Genomic DNA, 15507 nt, shown 5'->3' with positions numbered 1-15507 from the left:
TGGAGAGTAGGAGGTGCATGAAAACACCATCATGTCCAAGTTCCCCTCCACATCACATATTATGCTGACTTGGTCAGCTATCTCTGTTCTTTCATTGGAAGCAAGTCAAAATTCTGGAACACCCTGCCTAACATTGTGAGAGTATCTTCACAACCTGGATTGCAGAGGTTCAAGAAAAGTGCCCACCCACTATCAGCTTGCCAATGATGCCCACACTCCGAAGAATGGTTTAAAGTATGCCGAGTCAGAAACGTCACTAATATTAAGAATTTGATTTATTCAACCCAGTACATTTTAAAAACATTGCAACCATTTGAGATAACACGACAGCAAATTGTCTGATTTCAGAGCACAAATAGTATCAAGTTAACAAGAGTCAACTCCTGACCTTAAATTTCACTGCATACACAAAAGCTGCATGAATTGCATATCCCATGGCTATTTTATAGTGTGTAATGGCTTAAGTCTGATTCCATCAAATCTGCATTAAAGAAAAAAAGACCACTTGCTATGAAACTACAACTACAAAATGTTGTCGACAGATGCTTACCAAAGAACCTATTAGCAAGAGTATGAATGCCCTCAATTCTCTTCCTTACAGGAAAAGCATTAATTATGGACAAGACCGCACATAGAAAATATGCTTCCACAGTTCTGATGATGCTATTCTAAGCTGGTTGCCAGGTGGTCTTTGAAGGCAGCTTGATGACTTCCTGATTTTTGGACTCCCACTCAACAGTAAGAATACTTTGTCGTACTGTAAGTGGTGTGCTATAACAGCACAACACAAGACTTCTGTCGATCGCTGATAGGTAAGCAGAAAAAAGGGTCCCAAAACAAACAGCATCAACAAAACTTATTTTAAATGGTACTGTATTTATATTTCATGCACATTGTAAAAAAGCAACATGTTAGACATTGGATTTTGTGTAACTGCTCTACAATAATTTGGTTCTGTACGTGTAAACTAGATTGTATGTTCATCACAGCAGAGTTGACAACACAGGATTACAGGTGGTGTTGGGGACTCTACTTTCTCTACCCACCCTCACCGAGAACACAATGATTCAGGAGTGGCAGAAACAGTTCCACAAGTGTTGGCAGCCCACGTGGTCATTTTGCATGTGTGAATTTGGACCATAACTGTTGATGAATTATTCAATAATGAGACATCAGATCCAAGCTCAAGGCTGTCCTCATTCAATAGCCAAACATTACTTTCCAACAGGTATAATAAAATAAGACTGAGATGAAGCCATAATCAGTTTGCACCCTCACCCCAAGCCCAGGGACATGAGATGAGTGGTTTGTGTCCCCACTGCCATACAGGCAGATATCAGTCACCTCATCCCTTATCCAGTTTGGCTGTGTGATCGCTTTGGTCTTCATGGCTCACTACTATACAAAGTGCCATCAATTGTCCATTCAGATATTGTGACAGTTCCACTGGGGATTAAGGCATCAGTACCAACTTTTCTAAATTTCAAAATGAGTACATCAGTTACAGAAATGGAATTTGTATCCTGAACAGATTAAAAGCTCTTGTATTAGAGCCATGTACAGGTGTATGTTCTAGAATATGATCTGGATGAAGGCACTGGGACTACTGTGGCAGGTTCATGGATGACACAAACATCTGTGGTGGTGTAAAAACCCTGAGAGAAACCTGATGTTGATATGAAGGGGGAATGGGCCTACATTTGTAAAACATTTGTTAATGGCCTAGAATTTGTCGTCAAAATAATGGCTAGACGAATGGTGTTCATTGTTATTTATGGGTAAATGGTACAGCAATTTCAGGTGAGGAGCAGATGTGCAGTTAAATGTTAATATCCTAAAGTTGCAGCACTACTTCACAAAAACATCTCACCCTTAACCACCATTTTTCTTTTTAAAAAAGGGGCTTGCTGCATTGGTCCATTAAATGCCCATTAAACTCGCCACAGGAAGTTAAGTCTAGTCATTACATGTGTGGTAAGTGTTGATAACTCGTAATCAGCCTTTCTGGCACGGAACATGAATTATTACAAGTATGGAATCTCATTTCTTCAGGTATTGAATTTTTTGTAGAGATTTTAAAAAGATTAAATAAAATTTTTCTTACTTCCCTTTTTTTCCTCTCAACCCAGTCTTTCTTTCTCCTTAATTTCTCTTTCCATACCCGATTTGACATTGTATTTACCCCTTTAATACACCCTTCTTCTCAGTCCTTTGTGTTTATTTCCCAATCCTTAAATCTCATTCGCTGAGGTGATACCCTGTTGGGCCCAGTTTACTCAGGTCCCACATAACCTGCTCCCCTTGCTGCGCTGTTATCAGCTTACACTTACAGCAACTTTATGGGCAAAACAATTTTCAGCTGAAGGATCCAAGGGAAAGTTTAACCAATGGCACATGCTGTTGGATGTCCTGCTACAGCAAATTCTTGCCCGTCGTAATGCATAAGTGTAGGGCTAATGCCAGACAAGTGCACACTGTGCTGAGCTTACTTTTTTTTTAATACTTTGAGTACTTATGCTGTAAAGAATGAGCAAAGGATAGCTAGAATGTGAACAAAATACAAAAACTAAGGCACAACCTGTAATTAGGGCAGGCAAAATATAACAAGTTCACCTTGCTTAGTAAATTACTGTCTTATCTACATTTAGAAACCATTTAAAATAAATCATTGTTATGGTAAAACTTTACCTTGAAAAATGGTTCTATTTAACATCTCCATTTTTTTTCTTGTGGTGGTTTTTGTAGCTTTTTGGGGAATACTCATCTTTTATGCAAATAAACCACAAGTGTGTGTTTTTTTTTTAAAAGAAGGTTTATGGTTTTCACACAGTAAAATGTTCTATGTTCTATCATGTTAGACAAAAGGTAACAAAATCACAACACAATTGAGATAACATTGTGACCAAGAAATTACAGCTCCTACCACTTCTACCACCCGTAATGCAGCCAGCTGTTTATACCTGGCAACTAACATTAGACTAATATAAAAGTAAAATACTGCAGATGCTGGAAATCTGAAATAAAAACAAGAAATGCTGGAAATACTCAGGAGGTCTGGCAGCATCTGTGGAGAGAGAAGCAGAGTTAACATTTCAGGTCAGTGACCTTTCATCAGAACTGGCAAAGGTTAGAAATGTAATAGGTTTTAAGCAAATAAAGCAGGGGTGGGGCAAGAGATAACAAAAGGGAAGATGTTGATAGGACAGGGCACCCCACTAGCCTCCATATCCAAAGGATCATCCTCCACCATTTCCGGCAGATCCAGCATGATGCCTCTACCAAACACATCTTCCCCTCCCGTCAGCATTCCGAAGGGATCGTTACATCCGTGACACCCTGATCCACTCCTCCATTTCCCCCAATACCTAGTCCTCTTTCCACAGCACCTTCCCATGCAATCGCAGGAGGTGTAATACCTGCCCTTTACCTTCTCTCTCCTCACCATCCAAGACCCCAAACGCTCTTTTCAGGTGAAGCAGCGATTTACTTGTACTTCTGTCAATTTAGTATACTGTATTCGCTGCTCACATTGTGGTCTCCCCAGTACAAACGCAGATTGGGTGACCGCTTTGCAGAACACCTCCGCTCAGTCAGAAAGCATGATCCTGAGCTTCCAGTTGCTGGCCATTTCAACACGCACCCCTGCCCTCATATCTATCCTGGGATTGCTGCAGTGTTCTAGTGATCACGCAAGGTCGAGGGACAGCATCTCCTTCACTGATTTGGCACGATACAGCCTGCCAGACTGAACACTGAGTTCAATAATTTCAGAGCATGACAGGCCCCCCTTTTTATTTTGTTTCATCATTCATTTTTTTAACCACCTTTTTTTCAGGTTTTTTCATGTTTGTGCTTTGGGCCAGGGCTGTTCATTTTTCTGTCAATTAACACCCTCGCTGCACTAAATCTTTGGCTTTCACCACACTATTAACATACCATTTGGCTTTGCTCCATGACCTTCTGGTCAGTTATTCTGTGACCCAGTCCTATCAACACCTTCCCTTTTGTTCTCTTTTCCCCCACCCCCACATTATTTGCATAAAACCTATTACATTTCTAACCTTTGCCAGTTTTGATGAAAACGAACATGCGACACTTTCCATTCCCATAAATATCAATGATAAAGGCACTGCTTGTACCAAATTAAACATGCAGGCAATTTTAGGCAGACTCAGCTGTTCAAAATGTTTTTACCTTATTAACAACATAACAAATAGGAGATGATTATTCGGCCCCTCGAGCCTGCCTCGCCATTCAATATGATCATGGTTGATCATCTACCTCATCTATACCTTCCTGCACTATCCCCACATCCCTCAACTCCCTGAGTACCAAAACTCTATCAATATTAGCCTCGATTACCTTGAATAACCTTGAATATACTTAGCAACTAAGAATCCACTATCCTCTGGGGTAGAGAATTCCAAAGGTGCACAACACTGAGTGAAGAAATTTCTCATCTCAGCCCTAAACAGCTGATCCCTTATTCTGTGACTGTGATCCCCTAGTTCTAGACTCCCCAAACAGGAGAAACATAGGAATATAGGAACAGGAGTAGGCCATTCAACTAGATCACGGCTGATTATCGACCTCAACGCCACCTTCCTGTGCTATCCTCACATCCCCTGGTGTCATTAGTAGCCAGCAAACTATTTCTGTCTTGAACATGCTCAATGATTGAGCAGCCACAGCCCACTGGGGTACAGAATTCCAAAGATTCACCACCCTCAGTCAAGAAATTCCTCCGCATCGGACTTAAATCGCCTACCCCTTGTTCTCCCAGCACCTGCCCTGTCAAGCCCCTGCAGAATTTTATATTTCAAGATCATCTCTCATTCTGCTAAATTCTAGGGAATATAGGCCTAGTCTACTCATTGTCTTATGAAGAGACAATACCCTCAACCCAGCAATCAGTTTGGAGGACCTTTGATGCATCCTCTCTAAAGCAAGTACATCCTTCCTTAGGTAAGGAGACCAAAACAGTGTACAGTACTCCAGATGTGGTCTCACCAATACACAATTGGTTACTCTTGCACTCCAATCACTTTGTAATAAAGGTAACATGCCTTAGAAGAGATCTCATTGTTGTCCTAATTGCTTGCTGTCCATGCTTAACTTTGTTAAAAAGGACATCCATATCCCCTTGAGTATCAACATTTCGCAGTATTTCACTCTGATTACCTTGGCTACTTAATCCTCATCATTATTGTCAGGTTATAGTTTGCATCAACAACACTGACTACAGCAGCAAACTAGTTGGAAAGAGAAGCAAAGAGCTTCAGCATGAAAATTGACCTCCTAAACATGATGTTATGTTAACGATTCAGAAACGCTACTGGTTTGATCATCCACTTCATAGCAGGCAAGTCAACTTTGCACCAATCATGCCTGACAAGTCAAAGTGAAGCAAATCTGAGAAGAGATCTCATTTCTTGTAGTCACAATGTCATCTTTTTTCAATGATGTGAAGTTATTGTTTTTGACTGCATTCCAGACATTTGAATCATTTTGAAGAAACGAGTTGCCCTCAAAAACTCTGAAAACTGGTTATCCTTAGCCACAGTACTTACAAAAACCAAGTACCAACAAAAATGTATGGCACTTAATTAGCAAAAGTTTGTTTTATGATTTACTACAGCAAGATCAAGGTGGGATTATATAGATTTCTGAATGATGGTTGGGAGTTCACCAACTGGAGGAGGGTTGTACTTTTCCAGGCGCATCAGTCGGCGTAGAATATCTTGGCTTTGCAGTGGCCAGCTGTAGACATGTGTATTTTGAAGCCACGAGGGAACATGTTTCTGAACAAATAAAAATGAGAATTATTGAATCAATTTTTAATTAAAAAAGACCTTTAGAATTTGCAATGTTAAAAGTGCTAGCTATTAATAAGATGGCCTGGCTGTTTATCACAACTAGATAATCATTGACTATGGTTTATTCAGCTCTCAATTACTTATCAGTACTTAATCCCTTCTCTGAATTATATTAAGAACTGCGGCATACTGTGGAGTGGTCTCAGTTAACTTAACTAAATTCTACTAAGGTTTGCTCGACTGATTTGGGACGACGTGCATATATTTCACTAGAAATGCACGGGGAAAAAATGTAAACTTGTGCATTTCTAACTTGGAATAAATCATTTCTCAGATAGGGCTACAAAATTAACTTCTGCTAGCACATGATAAACTCTCCTCAGCTCTCTGCTTCCACTGAACAATCCCCCTTGATAATCTACCCTACGAACAGCTCTTCACTCCCTTTCCACATGTCTCTAAACCAGTACATTGGTTTACCAATGCTTCAAGCTGACTATACCCGGTCCTCAAACCAATTTCATCCAACTAGAGATGTGCAAAGGAAACCCGACCCAAGTCCGAATGCTGGACCCAGAAGCCCGACCCGACCTGAACCCAACACATGCCGTCGGATCCCATCAGGGTCAGGTTGGGTTGCAGGCCTTTACCCATGTACTGATGTAAAGGCCTGCTACCCGACCTGACCCCCACGGGTCCCGACGTGTGTCGGGTTCGGGTCGGACTTCAGAGTCCGGAATTCGGGCTCGCATCATGTTTCCTTTGCATCCAACGCTGCACCTCACTTCAATCTCTCTCAATTTCCCTTTCCTCCAATTAAAAGACACATCCCTTTCAATCTCCTCCATGTCTAAGCAACTTGAATTCTGTGTCCATTCACAAATGCATTTTGGCTTCCACTCAGAGGTGCCAATTTCTTCTCATCTTTCTTTCTCTTATCCCCCCCTCTCCTGTCACCCAGTCACACCATCTTCAAATTTCTTCCTTCTGGATACTTTGTCCCACTCCAATCCATCAATACTTTTCTGCCTTCCCACTCTCCTGTTCTACACTTTAATCCTACTTGAATACAGCTACCTTCTGTGCTTCTCTCAGCATTCTCTGAAAAGGCCCATCAAGGCACTCATGACTATCTCCTTTGAGAGGCAACTCTAACTGCCCATCTCCAGCGCACCGGCTTGGAGCTAATCTCGCTAACCTCCTTAATATCCTGATCATTCACCCGTCACTGCTTCCATGGACTCTCCCAGCAGATCAACAGTCACAAGCCATTTCCGTATTTTCCTCCACAATGTCAATTTACTCAAAGACAATGACTTCTGAATAATTGCAGTGACATCCTGACTTTGACTAAAATTTTACTCATGGTTGACAACACCCTGCTACTTCCTGAAGCCTTTTCGCCAGACTACTTGCCACCACCTGCCCTGGCCATATTGGCATTGGGGCCCTCAATCATACCTACTACTCCTCTGGCATCTGCTGTTCTTTTGAGCATCTCACCTTATTCTACCCTACTCATCTCTCCTACAAAATGTAATTGTCTATCCCTCCAAACCCCATGATTTTCTCAAATATCCTCCTTCCTTTCCTCCCTCAGACTCTGCACTGAGTGACTGCTGATGTTTGATCATTTCAACCTCTATCCCAAGTCACCTTGCCCTCTGCTCTGATTTCACTCTCCTCCCTTCATATAAACTCTTCTACCCACATTCAAAGCTGCACCTTCAATCGTGCAGTCTTACACGTCCTCTCTACTCCCACACTCTGAACAGGCATGGTCATGTCCAACTACTTCCTTGCACCTCCCATGTATCAGTGAAAATAGCACAAACAAACAGCAGCTCATATTAGATAACTAAAATGATAAAACTACTAAATTGCTAAGATTGTAAGAGCAGTAAAAATACTGAAAAATCTTCAGTAGTTCGTAAAGCATGACTGCACTAGCAGTTGTATTTAACCTGTACTCATTTAAATGTTTTCTCAAAATTACTGCAGTGTGACTTAAATTTTGAAACAATTCTTAATTTTCGACTTTTTTTTGCCGTTATATATTCTTTAATCTGCTTTCAGTTTGCTTAGAATAGTGTCGGCATTAATAGCTGTGCAACAGCTTCCAGACAATTATCACCCTTTCAGCCTTCTCAATCAGCAAAGTGATGGAAAAATTCATCAATACGGCTATCAAGCAACACCTATTCACCAGTGACCGGTTTGCCGATGCTTCTTGGCTTCTGATCTCGTCGGAGCCTTGATCCAAACATGAATGTGAAATGAATGCTAGAGAAAGACAGAAGCGCTATCCTTGACAAAGACACTTGATCAAGTTTAGCATCAAGAAGCCCCAGCCAAATTGAGGTCAATGGGAAAACCTTCCAGTAGCTGGAGTCACACCTGACAAAGGTAGATGGTTGTGGTTATTGAAAGCCAATTGTTACAGCTCCTTAGGGTAGCATCCTTGAATCAACTATCTTCAGCTGCTTCATCAATGGTCTTCACAATAACTTGCCATTATTTATGTGCAAGTGCTACAGTAACCTCAGGAGAGGGCAGACTTGTGACTAAATGTGGAAATTTAAAAGCTGCTGTGAGATGCGATCTGCCGGTAGCTTCACAAAAACAGCATCTCACTGTCTGGCTGACTGTTAAAATGCATCGATTTTTCATTTCATAGAATGTGGGCATCACTGGCAAGGCCAGCATTTATTGCCCATCTCTAAATATCCGTGAGAAGTAAGCTGCCTTCTTGAACTGCTGCACTTCATCTGGTGCAGTTACACCAACAGTGCTGTTAAGGAGGGAGTCCCAGCATTTTGATCCAGTGACAGGGAAGGAACGACGATATATTTCCAAGTCAGGATGGTGTGTGGCTTGCAGGAGAACTTGCAGATAGACGGTGGTGTTCTGATGCATCTGCTGCCTTTGCCTTAAGTGGTAGAGGTCACATGTTTGGAAGGTGAAATCGAAGGAGCCTTAGTGAGTTGCTGCAGTGCATCTTGTAGATGATGTACAGTGACACCAGTGTGCATCAGTGGTGAAGGGAGTGAAAGTTGAAGGTGGTGGATGGGCTGCCAATCAAGCGGGCTGTTTTGTCCTGGATGGTGTCGAGCTTCTTGAGTATTGTTGGACCCGCACTCATCCAGACAAGTGGAGAGTATTCCATCACATTCCTGACTTGTGCCTTGTAGATGGTGGACAGGCTTTGGGGAGTCAGGAGCTGAGTTACTCGCGACAGAATTCCCAGTCTCTGCCTGCTCTTGTAGTCACAGTATTTATGGCATGAAGTTGCTATATTGAGCGGTAGATATGAACTAAACTCACCACAGAAAGTCATGTCTTGTTTATTTCAGCCGAAGTACCTTTTTAACAATGTAAAAAAGTATTACTGTTAAACAACCTCTCTGGCACACAGAGGTTGCGAACATTTATATTTCTATCCATCAAATCCTGACTTTTGTTCTTAATTCAGAAATTTTGTACTGCATGTGCCTTTTGATTTCTCGTTTGACCCGCAACTATATTGCATCATATCCCATGTCACAAAGCTGTCCCCCAAATCTGCCTTCTACACCCAATTCTCTTAGTTTTGCTTACCATGTAAGCTCCTGGGAAAAGAATTGGAACAAATCTGAAGTTCTTGCTCCCATTCTGAATAAATTCATTTTGGAGCTGCAACAAAGGAAAAAGTAGAATCTTATCAAACAGGCCAGTGTTGAGAATAATTCAGAAATAAATATTTTTCACACTATTTCACATTAAAAGAAAATGTCTGAATTGAAAATTTGACTGCTTGCAAATCCAGTACATAAAGCGGTCTTCAGACTTTATAACTTGTTGGTCATTTAATTAGTAATAAATGTGCAGCATTCTAAAATGTGATCCCTGGAAATTCAAGGAATTAGACCCTGCCACCATCAAAAACATGACTGGGTGACACTTTTATTCTGCCCAAAATGCGTGAAAGAAATTTACAGTCAAGAACTTCCAAATTTAGAAACATAGAAAATAGGAGGAGTAGGCCATTCGGCCCTTCGAACCTGCTCTGCCATTCATTATGATCATGGCTGATCATCCAACTCAGCCGCCTGTTCCCACTTTCGCCCCATACCCTTTGATCCCATTAGACCCAAGAGCTATATCTAACTCCTTCTTGAAGACAAACAATGTTTTGGCCTCAACTGCTTTCTGTGGTAGTAAATTCCACAGGCTCACCACTCTCTGGGTGAAGAAATTTCTCATCTCAGTCCTGAAAGGTTTACCCCGTATCTTTAGACTATGACCCTTGGTTCTGGACTCCCCCACCATCGGGAACATCCTTCCTGCATATACCCTGTCAAGTCCTGTTAGAATTTTATAGGTTTCTATGAGATCCCCCCTCACTCTTCTGAACTCCAGCGAATATAATCCTAACCGACTCAATCTCTCCTCATACGTCAGTCCCACCATCCCAGGAATCAGTCTGGTAAACCTTCGCTGCACTCCCTCTATAGCAAGAACATCCTTCCTCAGATAAGGAGACCAAAACTGCACCCAATATTCCAGCTGTGGTCTCAGCAAGGCCCTGTATAAATGCAGCAAGACATCCATGCTCCTGTAGTCAAATCCTCTCGCTATGAAGGCCAACATACCATTTGCTTTTTTTTTTTAAATCGCCTGTTGCACCTGCATGCTTACCTTCAGCGACTGGTGTACGAGAACACCCAGGTCTCTCTGCATATTCCCCTCTCAGTTTATAACCGTTCAGATAATAATCTGTCTTCCTGTTTTTGCTACCAAAGTGGATAATCTCACATTTATCCACATTATACTGCATCTGCTATGCATTTGCCCACTCACTCAACTTGTCCAAATTGCCCTGAAACCTCTCTGCATCCTCCTCACAACTCACTCTCCCACCCAGTTTTGTGTCATCTGCAAATTTGGAGATATTACATTTAGTTCCCTCATCTAAATCATTAATGTATATTGTGAATAGCTGGGGTCCTAGCACCGATCCCTGCAGTACCCCACTAGTCACTGCCTGCCATTCAGAAAGAGACCCATTTATCCCTACTCTTTGTTTCCTGTCCGCCAACCAATTTTCTATCCATCGCAATACACTAACCCCAATCCCATGCACTTTAATTTTACATGCTAATCTCTTATGTGGGACTTTATCGAAAGCCTTCCGAAAGTCCGAATAAACCACATCCACTGGCTCCCCCTCATCAACTCTACTAGTTACATCCTCGAAGAATTCTAGTAGATTTGTCAAGCATGATTTCCCTTTCGTAAATCCATGCTGACTCTGCCCGATTCTACCACTGTTCTCCAAGTGCTCTGCTATAAAATCTATGATAATGGACTCTAGAATTTTCCCCACCACCGACATCAGGCTGACTGCTCTATAATTCCCTGCTTTCTCTCTACCTCCCTTTTTAAATAAAATTTGAACAAAATGATATAAAATTGGAATCATGAATGAGTGCAAGCTTTTCATCCGATGTCTTAGTTGTCAAATTAATGTGGTTTTCTAAGTAAGGAATTGTTCCATGTGAGCTGAGAAGGTTCATCCTTATTTTGTAAGGAGTTATCTAATCTCAGCTGGCCTATCATGAGGGCAGCATAACCAGGATCTGTGTCCCCAGACTAATGAGGAGGAATGGGGATGCTGGCAGGTAAGGAGGGGATAACATTTTGATTAGGGTTTCTACTTGATTAATATCTGGTGACTACTGCAACAAGTTCCCATGTGTAAAAGTTGATTGAGGACATGGCTTGTCATTAGGGGAAACCAAATAGAACTCTGATCTTTGCGCATCAGTTGTGGCTCAGTTGGTTGCACTCTTGCCAGAGACAGATGATTGTTGATTCTAGTCCCATTCCAGAGACTCGAACACACAAATCTAGAGTGACACTCTAGTGCAGTGCTGGGGAAGTGCTGCACTGTCGGAAGTGTCATCTTTTGGACCAAGGCCCTGTCTGCTTATTCAGGAGATGTAGAAGATCCCATGACATTATTTTGAAGAGCAGCGGAGTTCTTTCCGGTGTCCTGGCCAATATCTATTCCGTAACTGTTAGCAAGGGATTACATGGTCATTATTACATTACTGTCTGTGGGAGCTTACTGTGTGAAAATCGGGTGTCATGTTTCCTTCATTACAACAGTACTTCATTGGCTGTAAAGCTCTTTGGGATGTTCTGAGGTCATGAAAGACTTTATATAAATGCGAGTCTCTTTCATTTTTCTTTTTCTGATTCTCACTGTCCTGGCTTACAATGAATAACAGCCACCTAAGCAATGTATCTGAAATCATATCTAGAAAGTGAACAATGCCTTCAGGATTGGAGAGGGGAAAAAAGAAAAAGAGAAAATACAATCAATTCAGTTAATACTGTGAAAAAGTATTGCTTTAGTTGTCAGTTGTCAGGCAGTCAACCGTGGCTAACAAAGGAAGTTATGGATTGTATAAGATTAAAAGAAAAGGCCGATAAAGTTGCCAGAAATAGTAGTAAATCTGAGGATTCGGAGGATTTCAGAATACAAAAGAGGACCAAGAAACTGATAAAGAAAGGAAGGATAGAATATGAACGTAAACTAGCAAAAAACATAAAAACGGACTGCAAAAGCTTCTATAGGTATGTAAAAAGGAAATGTTTGGCTAAGACAATTGTGACTCCATTACAGGCAGAGTCAGGAGAATTTATAATGGGGAATAGAGAAATGGCTGAGGAGCTAAATGATTACTTTGTGTCTGTCTTCACTGAGGAAGATACCAGAAATCTCAAAATTAGAGATTAAAGGGATTCAGGGACGGCACAGTAGCAAGCACCACAGCCTCACAGCTCCAGCAACCCGGGTTCAGTTCTGGGTACTGTCTGTGCGGAGTTTGCAAGTCCTCCCTGTGACCGTATGGGTTTATTCCGGGTGCTCCGGTTTCCTCCCACAGCCAAAGACTTGCAGGTTGATAGGTAAATTGGCCATTGTAAATTGCCCCTAGTGTAGGTAGGTGGTAGGAGAACGGTAGGGAATATGGGATTAATGTAGGATTAATATTAATGGGTGGTTGATGTTCGGCACAGACTTGGTGGGCCAAAGGGCCTGTTTCAATGCTGTATCTCCCTATGACTAATTCTATGACTAGGGAGAATGAGGAACTGAAAGAAATTAGTATTAATAAGAAGGTTGTATTGGAGAAATTATTGGGGCTGAAGGTTGACAGGTCCCCAGGACCTGATATTCTACATCCCAGAGTGTTGAAAGAGGTATCTATGGAGATAGTAGATGCATTGGTGATCATCTTCCAAAATTCTATAGATTCTGGAACAGTTCCTGCAGATTGGAAGGTAGCATATGTCACCCCACTATTTAAGAAGGGAGGGAGAGAGAAAACAGGGAATTATAGACCTGTTAGCCTTATATCAGTTGTTGGGAAAATGCTAGAATCTATTCTAAAGCATGTGATAAATGGCCACTTGGATAATAATGATCTGCTTGGGCACATTCAACATGGATTTATGAATGGGAAATCATGTTTGATAAACCTGTTGGAGGTTTTTTTGAGGATGTTACTAACAGAATTGATAAAAGGGAGTCAGTGGACATGGTATACGTGGATTTTCAGAAGGCTTCTGATAAAGTCCCCAGCAGGAGGTTGGTTAGCAAAAATAAAGCACACGGGATAGGAGGTAATATATTGGCATGGATTAAGGATTGGTTAACAGGCAGAAAACAGATAGTAGGAATAAACAGGCCATTCTCCTGTTGGCAGGCTGTGACAAATGGGTACCGCAAGGATCAGTACTTGGACGCCAGCTGTTCACAATATACATCAATGATTTGGATGAGGGGACCAAATGTAATATTTCCAAGTTTGCGTATGACACAAATCTAGGTGGGAATGTGTGTTGTGAGGAAGATGCAATGTGGCTTCAAGGGGATTTGGACAGACTTAGTGAGTGGGCAAGAACGTGGCAGTTGGAATATAATGTTGAAAAATGTGAAGTTATCCATTTTGGTAGGAGGAACAGATGTGCAGAGTATTTCTTAAATGGCAAGAGATTAGAAAGTGTAGATGTACAAAGGGACCGGAGTGTCCTTGTCAATAAGTCACTGAAAGCTAACATGCGGGTGCAGCAAGCAATTAAGGCGGCTAATGGTATGTTAGCCTTTATCGCAAGAGGATTTGAGTACAGGAGGAGTGACATCTTGCTTCAATTGTATAGAACCTTGGTTAGACCGCACCTGGAGTACTGTGTGCAGTTTTGGTCCCCTTACCTTAGGAATGATATTATTACCATTGAGGGAGTGTAACGAAGGTTCACCAGACTTGTTCCCGGGATGGCGGGACTGTTCTTTGAAGAGAGATTGGGAAAACTGGGCCTGTATTTTCTAGGGTTTCGAAGAATGAGAGGTGATCTCATTGAAACCTACAAAATACTGAAAAGGGACAGACAGGGTAGATGCAGGTAAGATGTTTCCCCTGGTTGGGGAGCCCAGAACCAAGGGACACAATTTCAAAATACGAGGAAGCCACTTATGACAGAGAACAACCCTCAGAGGGTTGTGAATCTTTGGAATTCTACACCCCAGAGGGCTGTGGGAGCTCAGTAATTGAGTATGTTTAAAGTAGAGATTGACAGATTTCTAAATACAAATGACAAAGGGATATATGGATAGTGTGGGAAAAAGGCATTGAAGTGGATGATCAGTCAGGATTGTATTGAATGATGGAGCAGACTTGATGGGTTGAATGGCCTACTCCTGCTCCGAAATTCCTATCTCATCTTAGTTACTGCATTCAATTTTGGGCACTGAATCTCAGAAAAGATATATAGGCCTTTGAGGGGGTACAGCGCAGATTCAACAAACTTATATCAGGGCTTAACGGGTTAATTTATGAAGATACCCTACATAAACTTGTAGCCTCCTGTAAACTTACCATAGACCAGCTCTGATGAAAGGTTACATACTTGAAACATTAACTGTTTCTCGCTCCTCAAATGCTGCCAGACCTGCTGAGTCTTTCTATTTTTATTTCAGATTTCCAGCATCCATAGTATTTTGCTTTTATTTGAGAGGCTGAATGGCATACTTCTGTTCCTATATGTTCCTAAGGTAGAGGCAGGATAATAAAGGATAACCTAAATCTCTTTATAGGGACGCAAGTAAATGGGTCAGTTGGAAGTGATAGTTAAGATGGATCACTAAACAACACAAGAGTAATTGAAATATGGATAAGAAAGGAAAAAAAGAGGGTGAAATGAACCTGCAGAATTGTGCGCTTTAGGAAGAAAAGGTGGGTAGCACAACTTGCCCAGGACAACTTATTTGTAGCACAGTATAATTTCCAAAATGCTTTCCCCCCCATTTTCTTTGTTAGATCTAGGGGATAAATTAGCTATCCAAAAAACACCAGAAAAGGAAATTAAGCACTGTCTTTACAATTACCTGTTTGTAGATAAAGACTGTATTCAAAGAATGCTCATCATTTTTTACATCAAAGTTCTGAGATGTAACAGCTTCCCAGTATTTAGGGCTGATGACGATAATGATCAGATATCCTTTCTATAAATGCATAAAACAAATGAAGCCATTAAGTGATAAAATACAATAAAAAAATGTTTATTCAATATCACTCAATACACAAGCCTTTGTACTAAATTTAAGGTGACTATGAATTATTATACAATTGCATTGCATACCTTT

At 41.3% G+C, this 15507-nt stretch overlaps 1 protein-coding gene across 4 annotated transcripts in view; it reads right to left on the bottom strand.

Annotated features, from left to right (window-relative positions):
* Nucleotides 1-257: 257 nt before the first annotated feature.
* Nucleotides 258-15507, bottom strand: part of LOC137374627 (E3 ubiquitin ligase TRAF3IP2-like) — a 72002-nt gene continuing 56752 nt past the window's right edge. For all 4 annotated transcript variants that reach the window (XM_068041039.1, XM_068041040.1, XM_068041038.1 and 1 more), the window contains 3 exons: nucleotides 15250-15366; nucleotides 9414-9488; nucleotides 258-5801 (listed from right to left, as the gene is read on the bottom strand). In XM_068041039.1, the coding sequence (XP_067897140.1) occupies nucleotides 5655-5801; nucleotides 9414-9488; nucleotides 15250-15366 (339 nt within the window). In that variant the 3' untranslated portion in view covers nucleotides 258-5654. The remainder of the gene's footprint in view (nucleotides 5802-9413; nucleotides 9489-15249; nucleotides 15367-15507) is intronic.

The sequence above is a fragment of the Heterodontus francisci genome, chromosome 10, assembly GCF_036365525.1.
Source record: "Heterodontus francisci isolate sHetFra1 chromosome 10, sHetFra1.hap1, whole genome shotgun sequence".
In the NCBI taxonomy this organism is placed as follows: domain Eukaryota; kingdom Metazoa; phylum Chordata; class Chondrichthyes; order Heterodontiformes; family Heterodontidae; genus Heterodontus; species Heterodontus francisci.
The sequence above is the reverse complement of the archived record's forward strand: the minus strand, read 5'-3'. Positions and strand labels throughout refer to the sequence as shown.